The sequence below is a fragment of the Dicentrarchus labrax genome, unplaced genomic scaffold (assembly GCF_905237075.1).
Source record: "Dicentrarchus labrax unplaced genomic scaffold, dlabrax2021, whole genome shotgun sequence".
Lineage (NCBI taxonomy): Eukaryota > Metazoa > Chordata > Actinopteri > Moronidae > Dicentrarchus > Dicentrarchus labrax.
The window spans coordinates 17,928,316-17,945,751 of NW_026136703.1; the positions used below are offsets into that span (position 1 = coordinate 17,928,316).

The window sequence follows — 17,436 nt, forward strand, 5'->3', positions numbered from 1 at the left end:
TGAGTCTGACTTAAAGGTTCACTGTGTAACATTTAGGAAGATCTATTGAAATGGAATATAATATTCATTGGTATGTTTTCATTGTGTATAATCACCTGTTACCTTAAAATGAGCTGTTTTTATCTACAGAAGGATACAGTCTGTAGTACAGAGTCCTCTTCTACGGAGTCCGCCATGTTTCTACAGTAGCCCAGAACGGACAAACCACTGGCTCTAGATAAAGCCGTCTGTGTGTTTCTCCTACATCCTTGGAAGGCTGAGCTGTATTCAAATGGTTGTAATCTGCAACTTCACTGCTAGATGCCACTAAACCCTACACACTGGTCCTTTAGTATGTTTTGACTATGTCCATTTTAATTATTCATGACTTTATCTGCAGTTCTTTTCTTATCTTGGCAGAAAATTGCTCATATGATACGGAAATAGACTTGTCCAAAAAGGCACATCGTTTATCAGTTAGGGAAATATTTAATCCAAAATCAACAGTGACTAGCCTTTGGATACTTTTTGTGCCCAAATGTGGGAATCAGACTCTTTTATCTGACAATGCTTGATTTTTTTTTTGAACGACAGTATGAAACATCTTCTGTTAAGTCAACACATGTATATGTTGCAGAGATATTGTGCCAGTATCTTTTGTAATTTTTGTTTTTTTTCGTGTCTTGGCAGACTTAGACTTCCATACTCAGTTTCATTTAGCTGCTTCCATTTCAGGGTCATGGCATTGTTCATGCTGGCTCACAGTCACACTGTAATGTCTTACTGGGACACTTGAATAAAGCGGCTGTTAATGTTATTAATAACTCTTTTCCTACTAGACAAGTCAAAATGTTTACTGTGAAAAAAAACGACAAACAAACTGAATAAATGTTCCAGTCTAGAAGATATTAAATTAATCTGCTCGATTGAAAACAACTGTCAACCACACAAGTTATGCAGGACAAATAAGTTAAGACAAACTTTCAATCATCACATAGCATATTTGTTTTAATGTTGAAACAGTGGTTCATGCATTGACTACACATCTCAACATCCTTAAACATAAAAAAAAAAAATCACATTCTTAAATAATCGCAAACACTGCTACAAACGTGGCTCGTTTTAATGTTGAATTCAAGTCAGCAGCATTTTAGCTACAAACAAGGTCTGAATATGAAGTATGTGTGTTTTCAAAGTAACATGAGATGACAGAACTCCAAAGAGCTGAGAACGTCTGAACGGCAAGTGTGTACCAGAGAAAAAAATGTAATATGTTGAGATTAGACACACTGCATCAACATTGAGAATCAGCTGCCACCAGGAGAAACGGACCAACAGGAATGTAATGGACATACAGTACACAGTACAAAAATGCTGTTAACTGGCATGCAATCTAGTCAAGTCTTTGTATGCTGTCAAAATTAAAAACATTTAATAAAATATATATTTTTCATATAACAATCACAAATAATACAGTGTCTATAAAAAGTGTTCAACCTTTTGAAACAAAGAGGATGTGATTGAAGTAACAGTTGGAGGTTTTGGGAAATATGCTTATTCGCTTTTTGGCTAAGAGTTAGATGAGAAGACTGACACCACTCTGTGGTTTGTACGAAAGATATACAGCTACAGCCGCTTAGCTTAGCTTAGCTTAGCTTAGCTTTGCTTAGCATAACATAATGACTGGAAACAGGTGTAAACAGCTAGCCTGGCTCTGCCCACAAGTAAGCCAATAAGCCCTACTCAGAACCACAGATTGTTTTTACACTTAAGATTTTGTACAGATTACACAAACATGTGCCCATAAGTGAGCTTTACAGGTGCTGGTAGGCCATTTTTCTTTACCTTTGGACTGAGCCAGGTTATTATTTTAACATATATCTGGATACTGAGCATTAAAAATGTCAGGAAAAATCTAATCTTTTCTCTCAGACTGATTTAAAACAGATTTTAAATTGAAATTAGATGAGATTTAAAGACAAACACATTTTACAACTCTCCAGTCCGCGATGACAAAATAATGAAAGCTTTGATAAAAAGTCAAAGTGTGTGTTCATATTATGTGCATATTATTTATAAATACTGCAATAAAACTAATCAGCTTTATTTTTCCCTGGAATCAAACTAGGGGTTACACTCCACAGGACAGTAGGAAAATTCCACAAAAAGAGTTTGAGGAAAAGGTGAAAGCGACGTAGTTAAAGAGTCAGAGAGAGCATCGGTGCGAGTGTAGGCGTCGGGCTGGAGCGACGGGACCGAGTTACAGAGGTTTCGAGAAAAAGGATTTTGTGGCGAGGCGACCTGAACTGGGTGATAGAGGAAGACGGAGGAATGAGAGATGCTGTTGAAGTCGGAGAAAGAGGCAGGGTTTTGATGCTGTCTCAGTAACTGATGCAAGTTTTTCAGCTTATCTGTTTGGGAAAGAGGTGAATCAGACCTCGCAGTGCTCCTGCCCTGCAGGAACACAGACGGCTCACTGCCTCCACCTGCCTGTCGCTTAACGTCATTGACGCTGACAGCGCTCTGCTGCCAGTCGTTGGATTGGAGATGAGGTGCAGGGAGACTTTTTGGAGTCTGAGTCAAGAGGATGCTGGAGTAGATGGAGATGCTGGAAGAGAGATCAGTGTTGGAGGTCGTTTTGGCTCTGGTGGAGCTTTTGTTGCACTCAACCTCCAATTTTCTGGTATTTTGAGGTGTCTCATGTGAAACCGGGAGCGGAGAGCAGCAGGGAGTGGAATATGTTTGGAGATTACGGAAGCTTTGATAGTTGATGTCCTTATCTGGGTCCTGTAGCTTGCTTTTGCTGAGCAAAATAACTTCAGAGTATCTGATTTCAGTCTTCTCTGCTGTTGCAGGCCACCTCATACTCTGAAAAACAGAACAATCAACTTGTTAATTTTTGTTTGAGGGTATTTTAAGTAACATACAGTTTTACACTCTCTCACTTTAAACCACAACATTGACACATCTTGTTATATTCCCGGCCACCTGTAAAGTCTTTTAGCGCTGTTTTCTGTCTCTACCAACTCCAGAGGGAAATATGTGGCTCATAGCAGCTAAATTCTTCACTATTGTCACCAGCAAACAGAGGCTGTTTGGTTCTGAGCAGGTAGTGTACCGTGGGGGTTTCATCTTTTTCACTGAACAGCTGCTTGCTGCCACTAAAAACAATGCAATGAGAGCAGCTTGTTTCAGCTTTTTATTGAAGCTATACATTGTTAGAGTTAAATATTTAAACCAAAGACTTCATGTTTTTCATGGCGGCAACCATCCACCACATGGAAATATACTCGGGGTCCTGAGCGTGATTTTTATTCACATTTTCCCCAAATTCAGTCTGACATATTTTGTACCTTTGCAAACAGAGATGTGTGCAAACACAGGTGTCAGATCTGACACCAAGACAGCATTGATATCTTTTATCTACTCCTCTACGCCTCTTTGTTACAGCTGTCTTGTGTCTGCTGATTTGTCAATTTAGCAGCAGTTTAGTGTTCACCAATATAATCCTTATGCTAACTGTCAGCTGTTGTGTTGCTAATAGACAGCTAATGGACATTTGGACTCAATATGTGTGTTTACCAGTTCCAGTTTCCTTGTTACTAGCTTTAAAGGATCAGTGAGTGGGATTTAGTGGCATCCAGATTGAAGTTTCAGATTGCAATTAACTAAACACTGCTGGCATCTGTATTTGAAATCTGCAGCCATTGTTTGGGTTGTCCTTCCAGGCTCCGGTTGAAACATGGCGGTTCAACATGGCATTTTGCTTTTTTTAGATACTGACAGTACAGAGTGAGAGAGAGAAGGGATGACATGCAGCAAAGGGAGCAGGCCAGATTAGAGCTCGGGCCGCTGCAGTACAGACACACTCCACCAGGTGAGCTGCTGGAGTGCCCATGAGCATTCTTTCTGAATTTGTTGTGTTTTATCCAATAAAGCTTTTACTTCTTTTTTTTATTATTTTTTTAGTAAAAACTCAGTTTGGTGGATTAGCAAAATGTTTTGGAAAGGTTTGTGATAACTAACCAACTGGCCTGTCTGTGCGGCCTTTGCTGCCATCTAGTGGTTTAACTTTGTTTTTGCGGTTGTCAAAAGTTTGACAGAATTCAAATGTTTTTACTTTAATATCTAGAAGTCAGGTACAAGCAAGGAACCAAGGATGCAAAAGACCAAACGCTAAGGACTTCAGATTCATCCAGAGTGGGCGGTTTATTGCTGCTGTTTAGGAGATGATTTGTCGTATCATTACGTCCTGTGGCACAAACAGACCAAATTTAAAACTTTTTAGTTGCAATACATTTTAATTGAGACTGGTAAAACAAGTGTTATCTAACAAAAATGGCCTAGTGGAGTTGTCCAGGTGGCCTACTGATTAAGATGCATAACATATAAATGCAACAGCCCATGTTTTTCAGGGACCTTTGTCGTATGTCATAGGCCTCTTTCTCTTTCTCTATCCACATTTACTGTCTCTATATTCACTGTTTCTATCTAAAACTAAAGCTAAATTCCATATAAACATCATATTTAAAATTGTGTTGCAAAGTGTAGTTTGTCTCTCAGTATATGGTTAGTGTTAAATGATGGATTCAGTAGACAGTTGACAGGAGAGGGCACAGGGATTACAGATTACCTCCAAAGCAATTTTTGGCTTCCAGAGGGCTAAACTGCTGTTGGAGGGATCCGGGACGTATTGACACAGCGTCTGTTTCACCCTGCAAGGGTATTTGTTGGGATAAACATTACACAAGGAAAAAAAGTATTTTGTGAAAAGTAGGCAAAACAGTAAAAGTAGAATGCTGAGCTTTGAGTAGGTGTGTTTCTGTGTTTGGTGTTGATGAGTGAGACAGAGGTCTTACATCTTATTCTGTGTCAGGCAGGCCATCAACACCAGCGCCAGTGAAGTCAGCACAAGAGGAAGCAGGACACACATCACTATCGAGATATCCTCAGAGGCTTCACACAAACACACACAAACACAAAGTTAAGTTAAAGATAAAGCAATATATTGTTTTTACTCTGAGGGCACAGTGATTATGTGTGTCCACTCCTCACTTATGTGCACATGATTGATCCAAGCTGTTCCGGCTCCAGCATCAGTGTTGGCCTGAAGTGAGATGTTGTAGTTACCAGGCGACAGATTCTTCAGAGAACAACTGTGAACGTCACCAGGCAGAAGCACTCCTGGATAAAAAAAAAAACAAAACATGGTCAGGTACAACATGGACAAAATGTGATGAGGTAATAAAGAATATGGTGAAAAAATAATTAATTAATAGGATTTTACTGGTCCTTATGCCCAAGTGTGGTCAAATGTTTTAAAACATTTTCTAAATTATTTGTAACTGATTTCTGTTTCTGTGGTTGTTTTCTGTGACAACTTTTTGTATCTTTTTTGTTTTGTAAGTATGTGTTAATATGCCCCTGCACTCACTCCCTCACCTTCCATCAGTCATAAAATGACCTTGAGAACCGTATACCTTATTGTCCATATATCAAATAGACTAGAGTCTACAGCCATGCTAGCATTTAGCTCTGTGAAGGTGTACTTAGGCACTTCTTTGAGCTAAATGCTAATGTCAGCATGCTAAAAATGTTTGCAGGTATAATGTTTACCATGTTCACTAACTTAGTTTAGCGTGTTTGCCAATTAGCACCAAGCACAAAGTATAGGTGAAGCTGATGGGAATGTCATTTGTATGGAAGGTATTTGATCACAAAACCAAAGACAAATTTAGATTCAGATCAGACTATGGCGGTCATTAGGATAGTTGTTGAGACATTTAACTAAAAACCACAAATGTAGACTTCATGGTGACACAAGAGAGAAAGTTAGTCGTTGTTTAGATATATGGATTGAAGTGGTGGACGGACCGACTGAATTCTAGCAACAAACACAACCCTCATCCTCCTAGAAGACATTTTCAACAGGGCTGTTACACCTGTTCACATGTGTGGACTCAAACAGGCGCAGGAGTGCCTTGTCTGTGTGTATCACTCACTTTTGGCTGTGTGGTTGCCTGTTGAGTAAGAGAGTATGTAGTTGCGGATGAAACCATGAAGCAGCTCCTCAGGTACAGGACTCCAGACGAGCTTCACTGTGCTGCCAATGATCTTTGGCGTCTCCACTGCAGGACAAGCTGAGGGCACTACACAGGCAGGGAGATAAGAGCAGGGGCGGGTGATGAGGATCGACCACAGGACTATGTTGTGAGAACGAGGGTGGATCTCTATCTCGGTTTCACAACAACCGATATGATTAAGTTTGCTTTAGCCACCTGAGCGGATCCTGTCAGGTCTGATAAATGTAGACTATTTGAAGTCAGTCACATTCAATATCTGGCAGATGTTCAGTCTTAGTATCCTTGTCTAAGATGACTGTGTAGACAGATGTTTGTCTGTAATGGAATCACCTCATGATCACCTCATAACCATAAGGTACAACATGGAGTCATCAGCTTTTATATATCGGACTAACAAGCTCCAGTAAATTGTTCCATTTGAAATCGACTTCCATTTATCGAGCAAGTGTATAGAGCCTCTAATGGTGCACTTTATACAGGCCGCTGCAGGGGAGACAAGAACATTTTCCTGTACAGCAAGAACAACAGATAAAACAGTCTCACTCACTGATACTAAAGGGGGATTTTACTTCCTTACAACCACTGATCTTCTACTTTTCCCGCGAGTCTTACAGCTTGGCAAGAGACAATACATGATATAGAGATCACATACCTCCTTGGCGTGTATAATTGTGGGCCGTCCTGTTTGGCCCCGCCCCTTGTTCACCATACAGGGCCTTGACCGAAACAACATAACGCTCCATTGGCTTTACTCCCTCTAAAACAACACAAAGATGAAAGTACTCATCAGTTCCCAAATACATACAACTGGTAATTGTACTACTGTTCCACAACTTCATAATTTCAGCTCTAAATTTTTCACATTAAGCTGTTGTATGTATTGTTGGATTACCTGTGATGACCAGCGAAGTACAGGAACTATTCAGCCTTTCCCAGTGTAGGATGCTGCTGTTCTCTCCGACAGCAAACCACTCCACTACAAAGCCGCTCGGTGACTGAGTCGCTGGAGCTGTCCAACGAACATCCAAGCTGTTATCATCCAGCGGACTTGCAGTGATTTGCTCCGGGGGCGGAAGCTCTGAAGGGAAATAAGGGATAAGATGAACAAAGAGAAAGACGTTTGTTGGCATCTGTTAAGTTTTTTTGGGGGGGGGTTCTGTTGTTTGAAACTGTCCAGTCCACCATAATGTCATAATGAACCGAAGGTGAAACTCTGCAGCACAAACTATTGTGCAACTATTATACTTTCAGGGACTGGTTGATCAGCAGCTCTATTGTGTGGTTTTTCTTCCAGTTTCATTTAGTTGAAAAATAATATAGCTGTCCTTGCCAACCCTCGTCATTGTTTACTGTAGTGTGTCTTCCGTGTACCAAAGGAAACAGGAAAAAGCCTCTGCAGCAGAGGAATATACTCTTGTAGACAAAAGAAGTGACAGGTAGGTGGGTGAAGAACAAAAGAGAACTTGATAGAACCTGCCTCCTCGCACCTGTGCAATTGCGGTATAAGGCTGGCACGATTGTTGGATTGTTTTATGTTTTGTAAAGTTACAAAAGCTACCACTGGATTCAGCCTTTCTTTATTCCGACATCAGAAAGGCAAAAGGGGAATGGTTTCAGGGGCTGTAAGATCAGATCATCAAGCACTTTATTTAAAGCACGCAGATGCCCAACAGCGCTCTCTACTTTTATATAAACACCAAATAAAGGAATATCTTTTACGATATTCCCTGCAGCAGATTTCCAGAGAGTTGGAGAATCCATGACACAGAGACTGAAACTGTACTAGTGACTTGTGGTGGAACAACAACTCACCAAGACAGTTAATCACAACCTGTTAAACTGATTAAAATAACTATGTTAAAGTACAGCATTTCAGTCTCAAGTGATGACGATGCAGATTCAAGTCAGACCCTACCTGTCTCAGAAGCTCCAGGGAGCCATATTCGGGCTTCTGGCGAGGTCCCTGCAGAGGTGGAGGCCGTCAGGGCACAGGAGCATCGTCCAGCAGGGAGGCGCAAGCTGCAGGAAGTACTTGTATGGGGCAAATCTCTGCAGCTCCCATGATCGTTCAGGATTTGAGTGCTTTCTGTCTGACAAGTCACATTGAAGAAGAGAACTCTGCCATTGGCTAGGAAGCGAGGCAAGGGCTGAACGGTGTCAACATGAGAGAAAACACAAAGCAATAAGTAACAGTGAGCTGCTGTGAGATGATTGAGGTTTAAATCAGAGTTCGTATAAACAAAGATTGTATGAAATTTAATTCTTTCTCTTTCTCCAGCTATCTCAGTTTCGCTCTCAACCTGAAATCACGCTTTATGGCAAGTCATTTCACGGTGATACAAAAACACATTAGGGACAGTCAGTGAGAAGATGGTGATTAAAAAACTAATCAGATCCAAAAGTTATTAAACTGTAAAACTCCAAAGCTCAAAGCGATAAAAGCAGTCAGAATATATTATACGAGCACTAATGACTCAAATTCACATACAATTCAGCACACACACACCTTCCACAGCAGTGAGACGAGTCTCCAATCATTCTTGTCTGTTTGTTTCACTCGCCTCCAGAAAGCTGGCGCTGCAGATGGAGCTGGTTGATGTGAGGAAGGGAACACATTAAAAATAATGAACAGAAATGGCAGCAGAACATGTTATATACAGTGACAGGGGTGGGATGCATACTTTTTAGCTATCAGTGAACCTAAGAAAAACATTCAAATATCCATTCTACACCAGACAGAAATGAAAGTGAAAGTATAATGTGGAAATATTTTGTGTGTTGTCTTTCTCCTTTTTCACTTATTGCTGACTCGTGGCAACACAGCCTGGAAGCAAGCAATACTGGCCATTACCAATAGCCAATACCAGACATTTTATGACATTGGCTCAAAAAGAGAGTGGGTGGTACTCTTCAATGTCTCATGGAGGTCAGTGTCAACCACTTCGGTCCAGAGTGAAACATCTAAAGAACTATTAGATTTTGTGGACATCTGATCAGGACATCTACTGGAGGTTTTCCAGGCGTGTCCAACTGGGAGGAGACCCTAACCCTGGGACAATCCAGAACATTATACTGTTTATCCCATCTGACCTGGGACCGCCTCGGGCCTTCAGGAGGAGCATGAAGTTTGGCAGAAGGATTTCTTGCCTACCTTTCTTTAACTTGCTACTACTGGACTCAGATAAGTGGTTGTGAGAACAGGCCCGGATCTCTATCTCTTTTTCACAACAACCGATATGATTAAGTTGTGTTTGCTTCAACCAGCTGAGCGGATCCTGTCTGCTCTGATAAACGTAGACGGAGAAAGTCTTGGCTTACAATTAAACAAAACTGATGTCGTTTTTTAAACTGTCCTGGTCGGGATCACTGCCTTTTTCAGGCTGCTATACAACTGTAAACAAATAGATATCTTGCCCACTTTTCTTAACTCGCTACTACTGGACAGAAAATGTGGCAGAAAATGGATGGAAGGGGAAAGATTACTTATAATTGCATTCATAATGGCATAGTTCTGCAGAGATGTTTATGTATCTTTTGGTAGAAGCACAATTCTAACCTATAGGCTTACACTACATCATCTTGAGAAGACTGAATGTTCAACAAACACCAGTTTGACAACTCTGTTTCCTCTTACCATCCTCTCCTGTCCTTCCTTGGCGGGCATTGCTCCACAGGCTCCAAGGACTCTGTGGGCCCTTGTAGCTGTGACGAAGCCTGATGGTGTATAAGGTGTCAGGCCTGAAGAGACACACCAGGAAGCTGGTGTCATTCACTGTCACATTTTTGACCTGGACATTCAACTGTATAGGAAAGAGAGACAGGACAGAGTGAGGTGAGGATTAAATTGTGAAGAAACCACACGTTTGTCTTTATTCTTTAAAGATGCCAGATGTAGCATTTAAAAAAATAATTTCAGAGTATTAATAACTGAGGATGGCTGTAAAACGCATCATTGTTTAATATATAAGAAACTTAGATGGCAGTCATTGGCAGTGACAAGAGAACAGCACTATATACCTTTTAACTATGGATCAATTTCACACTGCACTAGGTCTGAAGCTTATTTGGTCCTCAAAAATCATCATGTTAATACTGAGATTGGGAAACTGGCTCCAAAATACGATGCACCACACAGGTGAAACAACCTGCAGAAGCTTGAAAAGTTAGACAAGCTAATCCCATTTACTTCTTTGATCAAGGTCTTTTTTAAAATTTGTGTACAGCCAGACATCAATACAAAAATATATCTATATAAATGTGTTAAACTAAATCCCTTTTATTCAACGATATAAACCATGTTTTCGTTTATTCAATGTTAATGAATCATGTGTTTTCTTCTGTCTCCATCTGTAACTGTAACTTGTGTAATTAGGGCACCTTTGTAACAGAGAACTTTCTCTCAATGACCCTCATTGTTTATTATAATATTAAACCCGGGAACGAAAGCTTTTGTGAGACATCTGTTTGATCTCTGAATGCAATGTTACACCTGTGCCACATGTGCATCTTTATGTGGGTTTGTGTTTGGGTATATTTGGGAGTGGCAGACCTGCCCCTCGGCGGTGAACTCAATTTGGGATTTCAGGTCTCCAGCGTAGATTTCCATGAAAGATACAGGAAAGACAGTCACGATGCGCTCCCAGGTTACATACAGACAATGAGGTCTCCCTCTGACTGGCTTGACGCTATTCAAAGGCACTGGATACAACATCACTGAGAAAAACAGAGGGGAGAGACGTTAGAGAGAAGTTAAGAGAGGAACAACAGAAGGTGCAAGTAGGAGAAGCAACAACAACACCCTCACCTTCAATCCTACCAGACTGACACGGACGATGCGATGTTATGTCCCGTCTGTGACTGTGTGCTATGACGCTGATGCAGAAGTGAACCCTCACGGAGGAGTTGGTGATCGCTGTGCAGCTGGTGTCAGTTGTGGTGCAAGTGAACCGGCTGTTGTTTTTTAGAGTCCTATTCTTGCCCCTGGCACAACAATCAATTTTTATTATTATACAATCAACAATATAATTATTATATTATTATAAATATTATTAATATTATCATTATATACTGTTATTATTATATACTGTTATTAACAATAACACTACCATCATGTCATCAGTACTATTACCACCATCTTGCAACTAAAAACTTTGCACCTTACCTACCTTTTTATCTTTTATCTTTTTTTATATTTTCTATCCAAGTATTTTATTCTAAGTATTTTATTCTATTGTATTTTATTCTATTGTTGTATTTTATTCTATAACGACACAATTTCCCTTCGGGGATTAATAAAGTTTATCTATCTATCTAATCAACAAGCATACATAACAAATAAACAAACAGGCACAAAATTACACGCCCTGTGTAGATTAATGCTCTGTCACGCAAATGGATACACACACACAGGCATATCACTAAACTGCTCAAACATGCTGTGCAGAAATGTCTATCTCATCTCCATTTGAAATGAAAAAAGGCAGACTATGTTACCCAATCAACAGATCGTGAGGTGGAAGCTGCATGACTCTTATCGTCGCAGTGTATCAAACCTGCCATCTGAGCCTCACACGAATGCAAGATTCAAAACTCAAGCATTTGCATACAGCATACAGAATTATTATCAAACAATAATACTCGCACAAAGTTGCAAACAGATCCACATGCAAAAACACAACAGGGACTTGGTTAATCCAATTTGACTGGATAATTTGTTATCATAAATCATGTAGTCGTAAACACTGACAATGCAGATAGCAAAAATAAATGTTGGGTTAAAAAGCAGCATGTTGGAATGAAAAGATGTCAACCTTACTGCATAATCTTCATATCACATATCAGATATCAAAGCTACATCTAACACGACATTAGACAGCTCTGTTATAGAGCTCCATTTTTGTTGTAAGTTTATTCAAAACAAATCAATGAGCCATACAGTCGCGTGAACAAACATGGGCGCCAAGTATTTAATGTCAATCCCACACAGCCCGTCCTGCTTCCATTATAACTCACTAGAACACCAAATGTGTATTAATCCACATTGAACATTTTTAATTAATAATTTTTGTATCATTTATTTTTAAAATGTTTAATTACAGATCAACACTAGTCTTATTGTTTAAAATGAAAACTGGAATAAACAATTAGGGAAACAACAGATGCAAATGTTTCCATGCAGGAAAACAAGGGCTCAGTGAATGTGCGATAAGTATGAAAATGAGGTACGTCATGAACTCTGCTGAACTCCTACTGGAGATTTTAGGTTTTTGTCGGGGTCTCCAACACCATCAATAAAACACCTTTGTATCTTTTGGATATAAGATGCACTTATGGAGGAATGGTGCACTAAAAAGACACTTTATGTTTTTTCCCTTTAATTTGTCACCCATCTGCAAATCTTTCAACATACTGAACATCCTTCAAGTTGGAGAATAAACCCTTGAATTACTAAATCATACACTACCCAAATAAAAATATACCTTTTCACACCTGAACACCCTGATGATAAAAAAATATATATATATATTTTGCTCCACAAAACCTGGATGAACTGAAGCTGAAGTATGTTTTCACCTACTTGTCCTGACTTCTAACATTTTAAAGGAATGTTTTGTCTCACCTCACAACTTCCAGAGTGTAGTGTGTCGTTGGGGTGTCACCAGCCTCCCAGCGGCAGGTGACATTAGCATAATGATGGAACACACAATCAATTAGCCGCGGGGGTCGGGGGCCAGTCATGGAGGTTGTAGTGGAAAAGGCTGGAGGACGGAATGAAAATGGAGAGATGCTGGAGTTAAAGTTAATGTTAATGTTATAAGGAGTTCGGTCTACACCTGCTCTATTTGAAAAGTGAGATAACTTCTGTTATGAATTGGTGTTACACAAATAAAATTGAACTGAATTGAAAATTAAAGGCATGGAGTTTTTGGTTTGCTTTTATTGGTTCCTTCATGCTAAAGAAAAAAAGCAGCAAGTTAAAGATGGATTTTGGATTGGATATTTTTAGAAAAAACATCATAGATGCAATATTTGTGTAGAGCAACAGGTGGGATTAAAGAAAAGGAAAAAAAAAGAGGAAGGTGGAACAGATTAGCAGTGAGGCAATAAGTAAATCTGATCTAGGAGCCGCAGGTCAGTACTAAATCTTTCTTGACACACTCTTAAACATAGACCCAAGAAGAAAGCAATCTAATCATGTAGGAGAATTAATCTTGTGAAATATTTATGAACGGCTGCAGCTGCTGTTTGCCCTAAGGTTTAAACATAACCTTAGACAAGACTGTACAAGATGCCCACCTCGGTCTTAACACGCTTGCTCAGCTTGCCGCTGGGTATATGTGGAGATAACAGACATGATCACACCAGATCTTACCAGTAGCTTGAGTTCTAACACTTACATATTATGATAAAATGGCACCCTTTTCAGTTGGAGGGAGTTTTATTTTCAGGAACTTTTGTCTTTTACTATGTGAAATATAATATTTTCAGTTAATTTAACTTTAACTGCGTCACAGTGCTGCTGGTTAAATGTTTCATTTGTTGCTGGTAGTCTGTCTTTGCTATTATTTGCCTTTCTGTCTTCTTCATATTAATGAGCCCGAGCAGACATGGATTTAAACTGTAACCTGACTGGTCAGTGGAGGCATGCAACCGCAGGGAGATAATTCTAGTTTTATTTAGATTTTTGCTCTTAAAACCACACTAAGCTGAACATCACACAATGTTTGGCAAATGTGAAGTTAGCAGGTTCTGTCCGTCAAAACCAATATGGGGCGGCTGTAACGATCCCTGAGTCACATGCTGCATGTCAAAGTTTTCTTGACACAGATACAGAACCCAGTGTGCGCTGTATAAAAAAAAAAAAAGAGGATGTTACCCAGTGTGAGTCCGGCCCCCAGCAGGCAGGTCCACACCACAGCCGAGCTCCACTCCATGAACACCAACTGGTTTCTCAGCTCTGGGATCCGGCCTTAGTTAAACAAAAAAACGGCACCATACTATGACAGCGTGCAAGATGAATGGCTCAATTTAGTGGTTAGATTTCATCAGCCCAATAAGAACCCTACAGCAGTGACACGCCGCTTGGCATTGCAACATAGTAAATGGTCTGACAAACATGAAATGCAGCAGTTCAACTTCATAGAAATCTCACCTAGGTGTAAGAGATCCGAATGTGAAACTCAGGGACGGATTTAGATTGTGGTGACCCTGACAATTGTACCTCTAAACAATATTTCCTCTCAATGGAGTGCTTTTGCTTCTGAGAGCCTACTTTGTATTGAAAGTTTTTTGTAGTATGTGTTAGACAGCAGAAAGAACCCTGTATCATATTATTGGACTATTATTACTGATCAATCAATATGTTTGCAGTGTTTGGTGGCGGAGGTGATGTTTAACTCTCTATATCATATATCATATAAGCACTGCGTATGCTTTGTAATTAAAATGCTGATTTTCAATCAATGTGGTAAAGTAAAATGTACAAAATTGCAAGTGCAAGCATAAAGCAGCATAAAAAGGAAATACTCAAGTACCTCAGAACTGTACTTGGGACTGTACATCTGCATCGCCAGGTCATTTTGTTGGGGGTTAAGACTCCGAACGCTTTGACCGTAACCACAAATATAATTTTTAAACGTAAGCCTATATGTGAAGCTCGACAAAAAATGTAATGTGTGTAAGCTGCGTGGCAGCCTGATGGACAGCGCTGAGTGACTGAGTGATGAGATGGCAGAGCACACAGAACACAGACTCCAGTGACAAAGAAAAAATGGAACCTGAATAAGGGAAGGGCAGGGCAGGGCAGGGATTCACTACACTACGTGTGTGTGTGTGTGTGTGTGTGTGTGTGTGTGAAAGAAAGAAAATGCTCTATGCTCTTTTACGTTTATCTTTATCCTTTATCATGTTTGTCTACAGTCTGAGTTGTTTGTTGGTCTTATATTTCTGTCAAGAGGAATGTCTTGGTCTTTTACTGCAAACCAAATCTGCCCTTGGGTACAAATTAAGTAACCTTGAGCTTGAAGCTAATAAATAAATGATACATGTAATAACAAGTAGTATAATAATAACAGTTGTTAAGTATACTACTTGAATTATTATCAACAAAGACAATTAAACAATTTATAATTAATCTGGAAAGTAAAAACAAATTGGTTTTGAAGTGTAATTTCAAATTTTCAATGACTTGGATATGTATTTGAATATTAATAAGGTGCAAGAGTGCATTACAAAAAGCATTTAAAATAGAAATTGTTTATTAAAAATAATTCCTGGGTGAGGATCCCCTGAATCTTTTCAAATCCAACAGCCTTGAAAGGCTACTTAGATACAGTACTGTACTCAAGTTACACTGATTTCTTGATGCCTTATTCATGCGCACATAATGCAAGACCTGTCAGCAACATGAAGATTTTTAAATTGTCTGAAGGGCAGAGTTGCCATTTGCTTAGTGTCAGTCATGCCAGGAGGAGTCAAATCGTGTTCCTTCGACCCTACAGATTTAATTGCCTATCATAAGAGCTGTCATCCCCATCATTACAATGGATTTAATTTAACAGGCACCAGTGGGTAAAAAAAAAGTTTTGCACTGTATATTATGTCTGCCTCTGCCAGTGAGTCATCACAATAGAGAGTGAGCATGCATTAATTGATAGTAGAGACTTGATGTTCTCTACAACTGAGTGGAAACAAATATGTGCATACAGTGGTATCAGCATCAACATACCAAAATGAGTTGGAAAATATCGACATATCAACTATCGACAAAGATCCAATATTGTGCATTCGACTGTAAAGCTGTACCTAATAAACTGCTCCTACAGAGCTGCTGTGGTCAGTACCAGTAATGTAGTCTACTTTTAACAAAATCTACTCCTGCAAATATTGATTGATAATATACCTTATGAAAAATGTATATTATCAATCAATATTTGCAGGAGTAGATTTTGAAGTTAGTTTCTGATTTGGCAGTCAAATCTTTTCATATTTCTCAGATTTTTTCCATATCTGGACAGCATTCAACCAGATCCAGACTGAAAACCACTACACTAGATGATCCCAGACAGGCAAAATATTCTTTAAAACATAGTTTCAGATTTGTGAAACCTTTATTTTATTGCGTTGGTCCACCTCTCTCCATTTCATTTGTGATTGCCATGCATCTCGTCTTTCTCACTTAGGAACAAACAAAAGTTAAGTCATTTTTATCTTTTGAAAAATAACTCACATATCTTCATAGATTAAACATCTGGAATAATATTAATAATATTATGGAGCCCTTTAACTACTACTAAAATATCCATGCTCCTGTCCAACCTTCATTTGGACAACCCGCTTTGAAATCCAGTCTAGATTTGACAAGTCTTGTTTTTGTATTGTGGATTTCAATCTGGACCTGGTCCAATGTGGCATATGAAAACAACAACAAAAGTCCAATTTACCTTTTTTTTTTTTTTGTAGCAATTTCCACCAAATCAGCGTTAAAGCTTTACCTTAAACGTCTTTAAGGACGGTAAAAGATGCAGCACATGTCGCTCAGCACTGTAAGTTAAAGTTGCCGGAACGACCTCAATGAATCAATGCATCATGTAGTCTTTTAAAATGTGTCAGAAAACGGTGAAAATGCCCTTTTTACAAACTCCCTGCTTCCAATGTAATGTCCTTTTATTCCAGTAAGTCACAAAACACAAACACAGGCTATTCAATTCCTAAACATACGGTAGAACTTAATATGTGCGTGAAACACTGACTCAGCAGAGTTTTCGGTCGGTCAACTAATCGATACACTTCGAGTCTTGTCGCCAATACTAAATTATAAGAGTCTACATTGGGACTAAAAAAAAAAAAGCTACGCATCTTTAAAGCAGGAACTAGTGCTAAAAAGTCACCGTCAAACTTTTCAAACCTCCTCGAGAGAGAGAGTTGGATTTCTGAGGCACGAGCGCTAATTGAGAAAGGTTGGCGGTTAAAATCCCCCCGTCCACTTACCGGTCTGAGCGCGGACGACACGCGCTTCTCCCCTCCTGCAACTACAGCGATTATGCAACAGCCTTCACCAGCCTCTCAGACACACGTAGTAAACACATCTGTTCCGCCCAGCTGTTCTGCCCCCTCTCTCTCTCTCCCGGCTTTCAAATCTGACGTTCGGGTTCCCCCGGAGGATCATGGGGGGGTTTTTCCGTAGAGGTCCGAATAAAAGTTTTACAGTATTTCCAGCATACCGGGGAGCTTACTAAGGCCTTTTTTTCAATTAATCAAATTAAAACTAAAGAGCTGGTGGTTGTGAGTCATTATTTTCCATGATCTAGGGTGGATCTAATACCTGGAAAATAACCTTTACGTGATGGCAGAAATATTTAATTAATTAATTTAA

The 17,436-nt window shown here is 39.5% G+C and overlaps 1 protein-coding gene across 2 annotated transcripts; it reads right to left on the reverse strand.

Moving 5' to 3' along the window:
* Positions 1–960: 960 nt before the first annotated feature.
* LOC127353483 (interleukin-6 receptor subunit beta) lies at positions 961–17,285 on the reverse strand. 2 transcript variants are annotated; one of them, XM_051382755.1, is made up of 15 exons: positions 17,052–17,278; positions 13,939–14,031; positions 12,682–12,820; positions 10,867–11,042; positions 10,612–10,775; positions 9,697–9,862; positions 8,569–8,651; positions 7,978–8,209; positions 6,955–7,140; positions 6,715–6,819; positions 5,982–6,128; positions 5,035–5,163; positions 4,839–4,935; positions 4,613–4,694; positions 961–2,847 (listed from the first exon to the last, which is right to left on the reverse strand). In XM_051382755.1, the coding sequence occupies exons 2-15, from the start codon at positions 13,994–13,996 to the stop codon at positions 2,104–2,106; spliced, it is 2,508 nt and encodes an 835-aa protein (XP_051238715.1). In that variant the 5' UTR covers positions 13,997–14,031; positions 17,052–17,278; the 3' UTR covers positions 961–2,103. The 2 variants fall into 2 exon arrangements, with proteins under 2 accessions (XP_051238715.1, XP_051238716.1); XM_051382756.1 differs by lacking the exon at positions 961–2,847 and adding an exon at positions 2,854–4,231 and having other exon boundaries at positions 17,052–17,285.
* Positions 17,286–17,436: the final 151 nt, after the last annotated feature.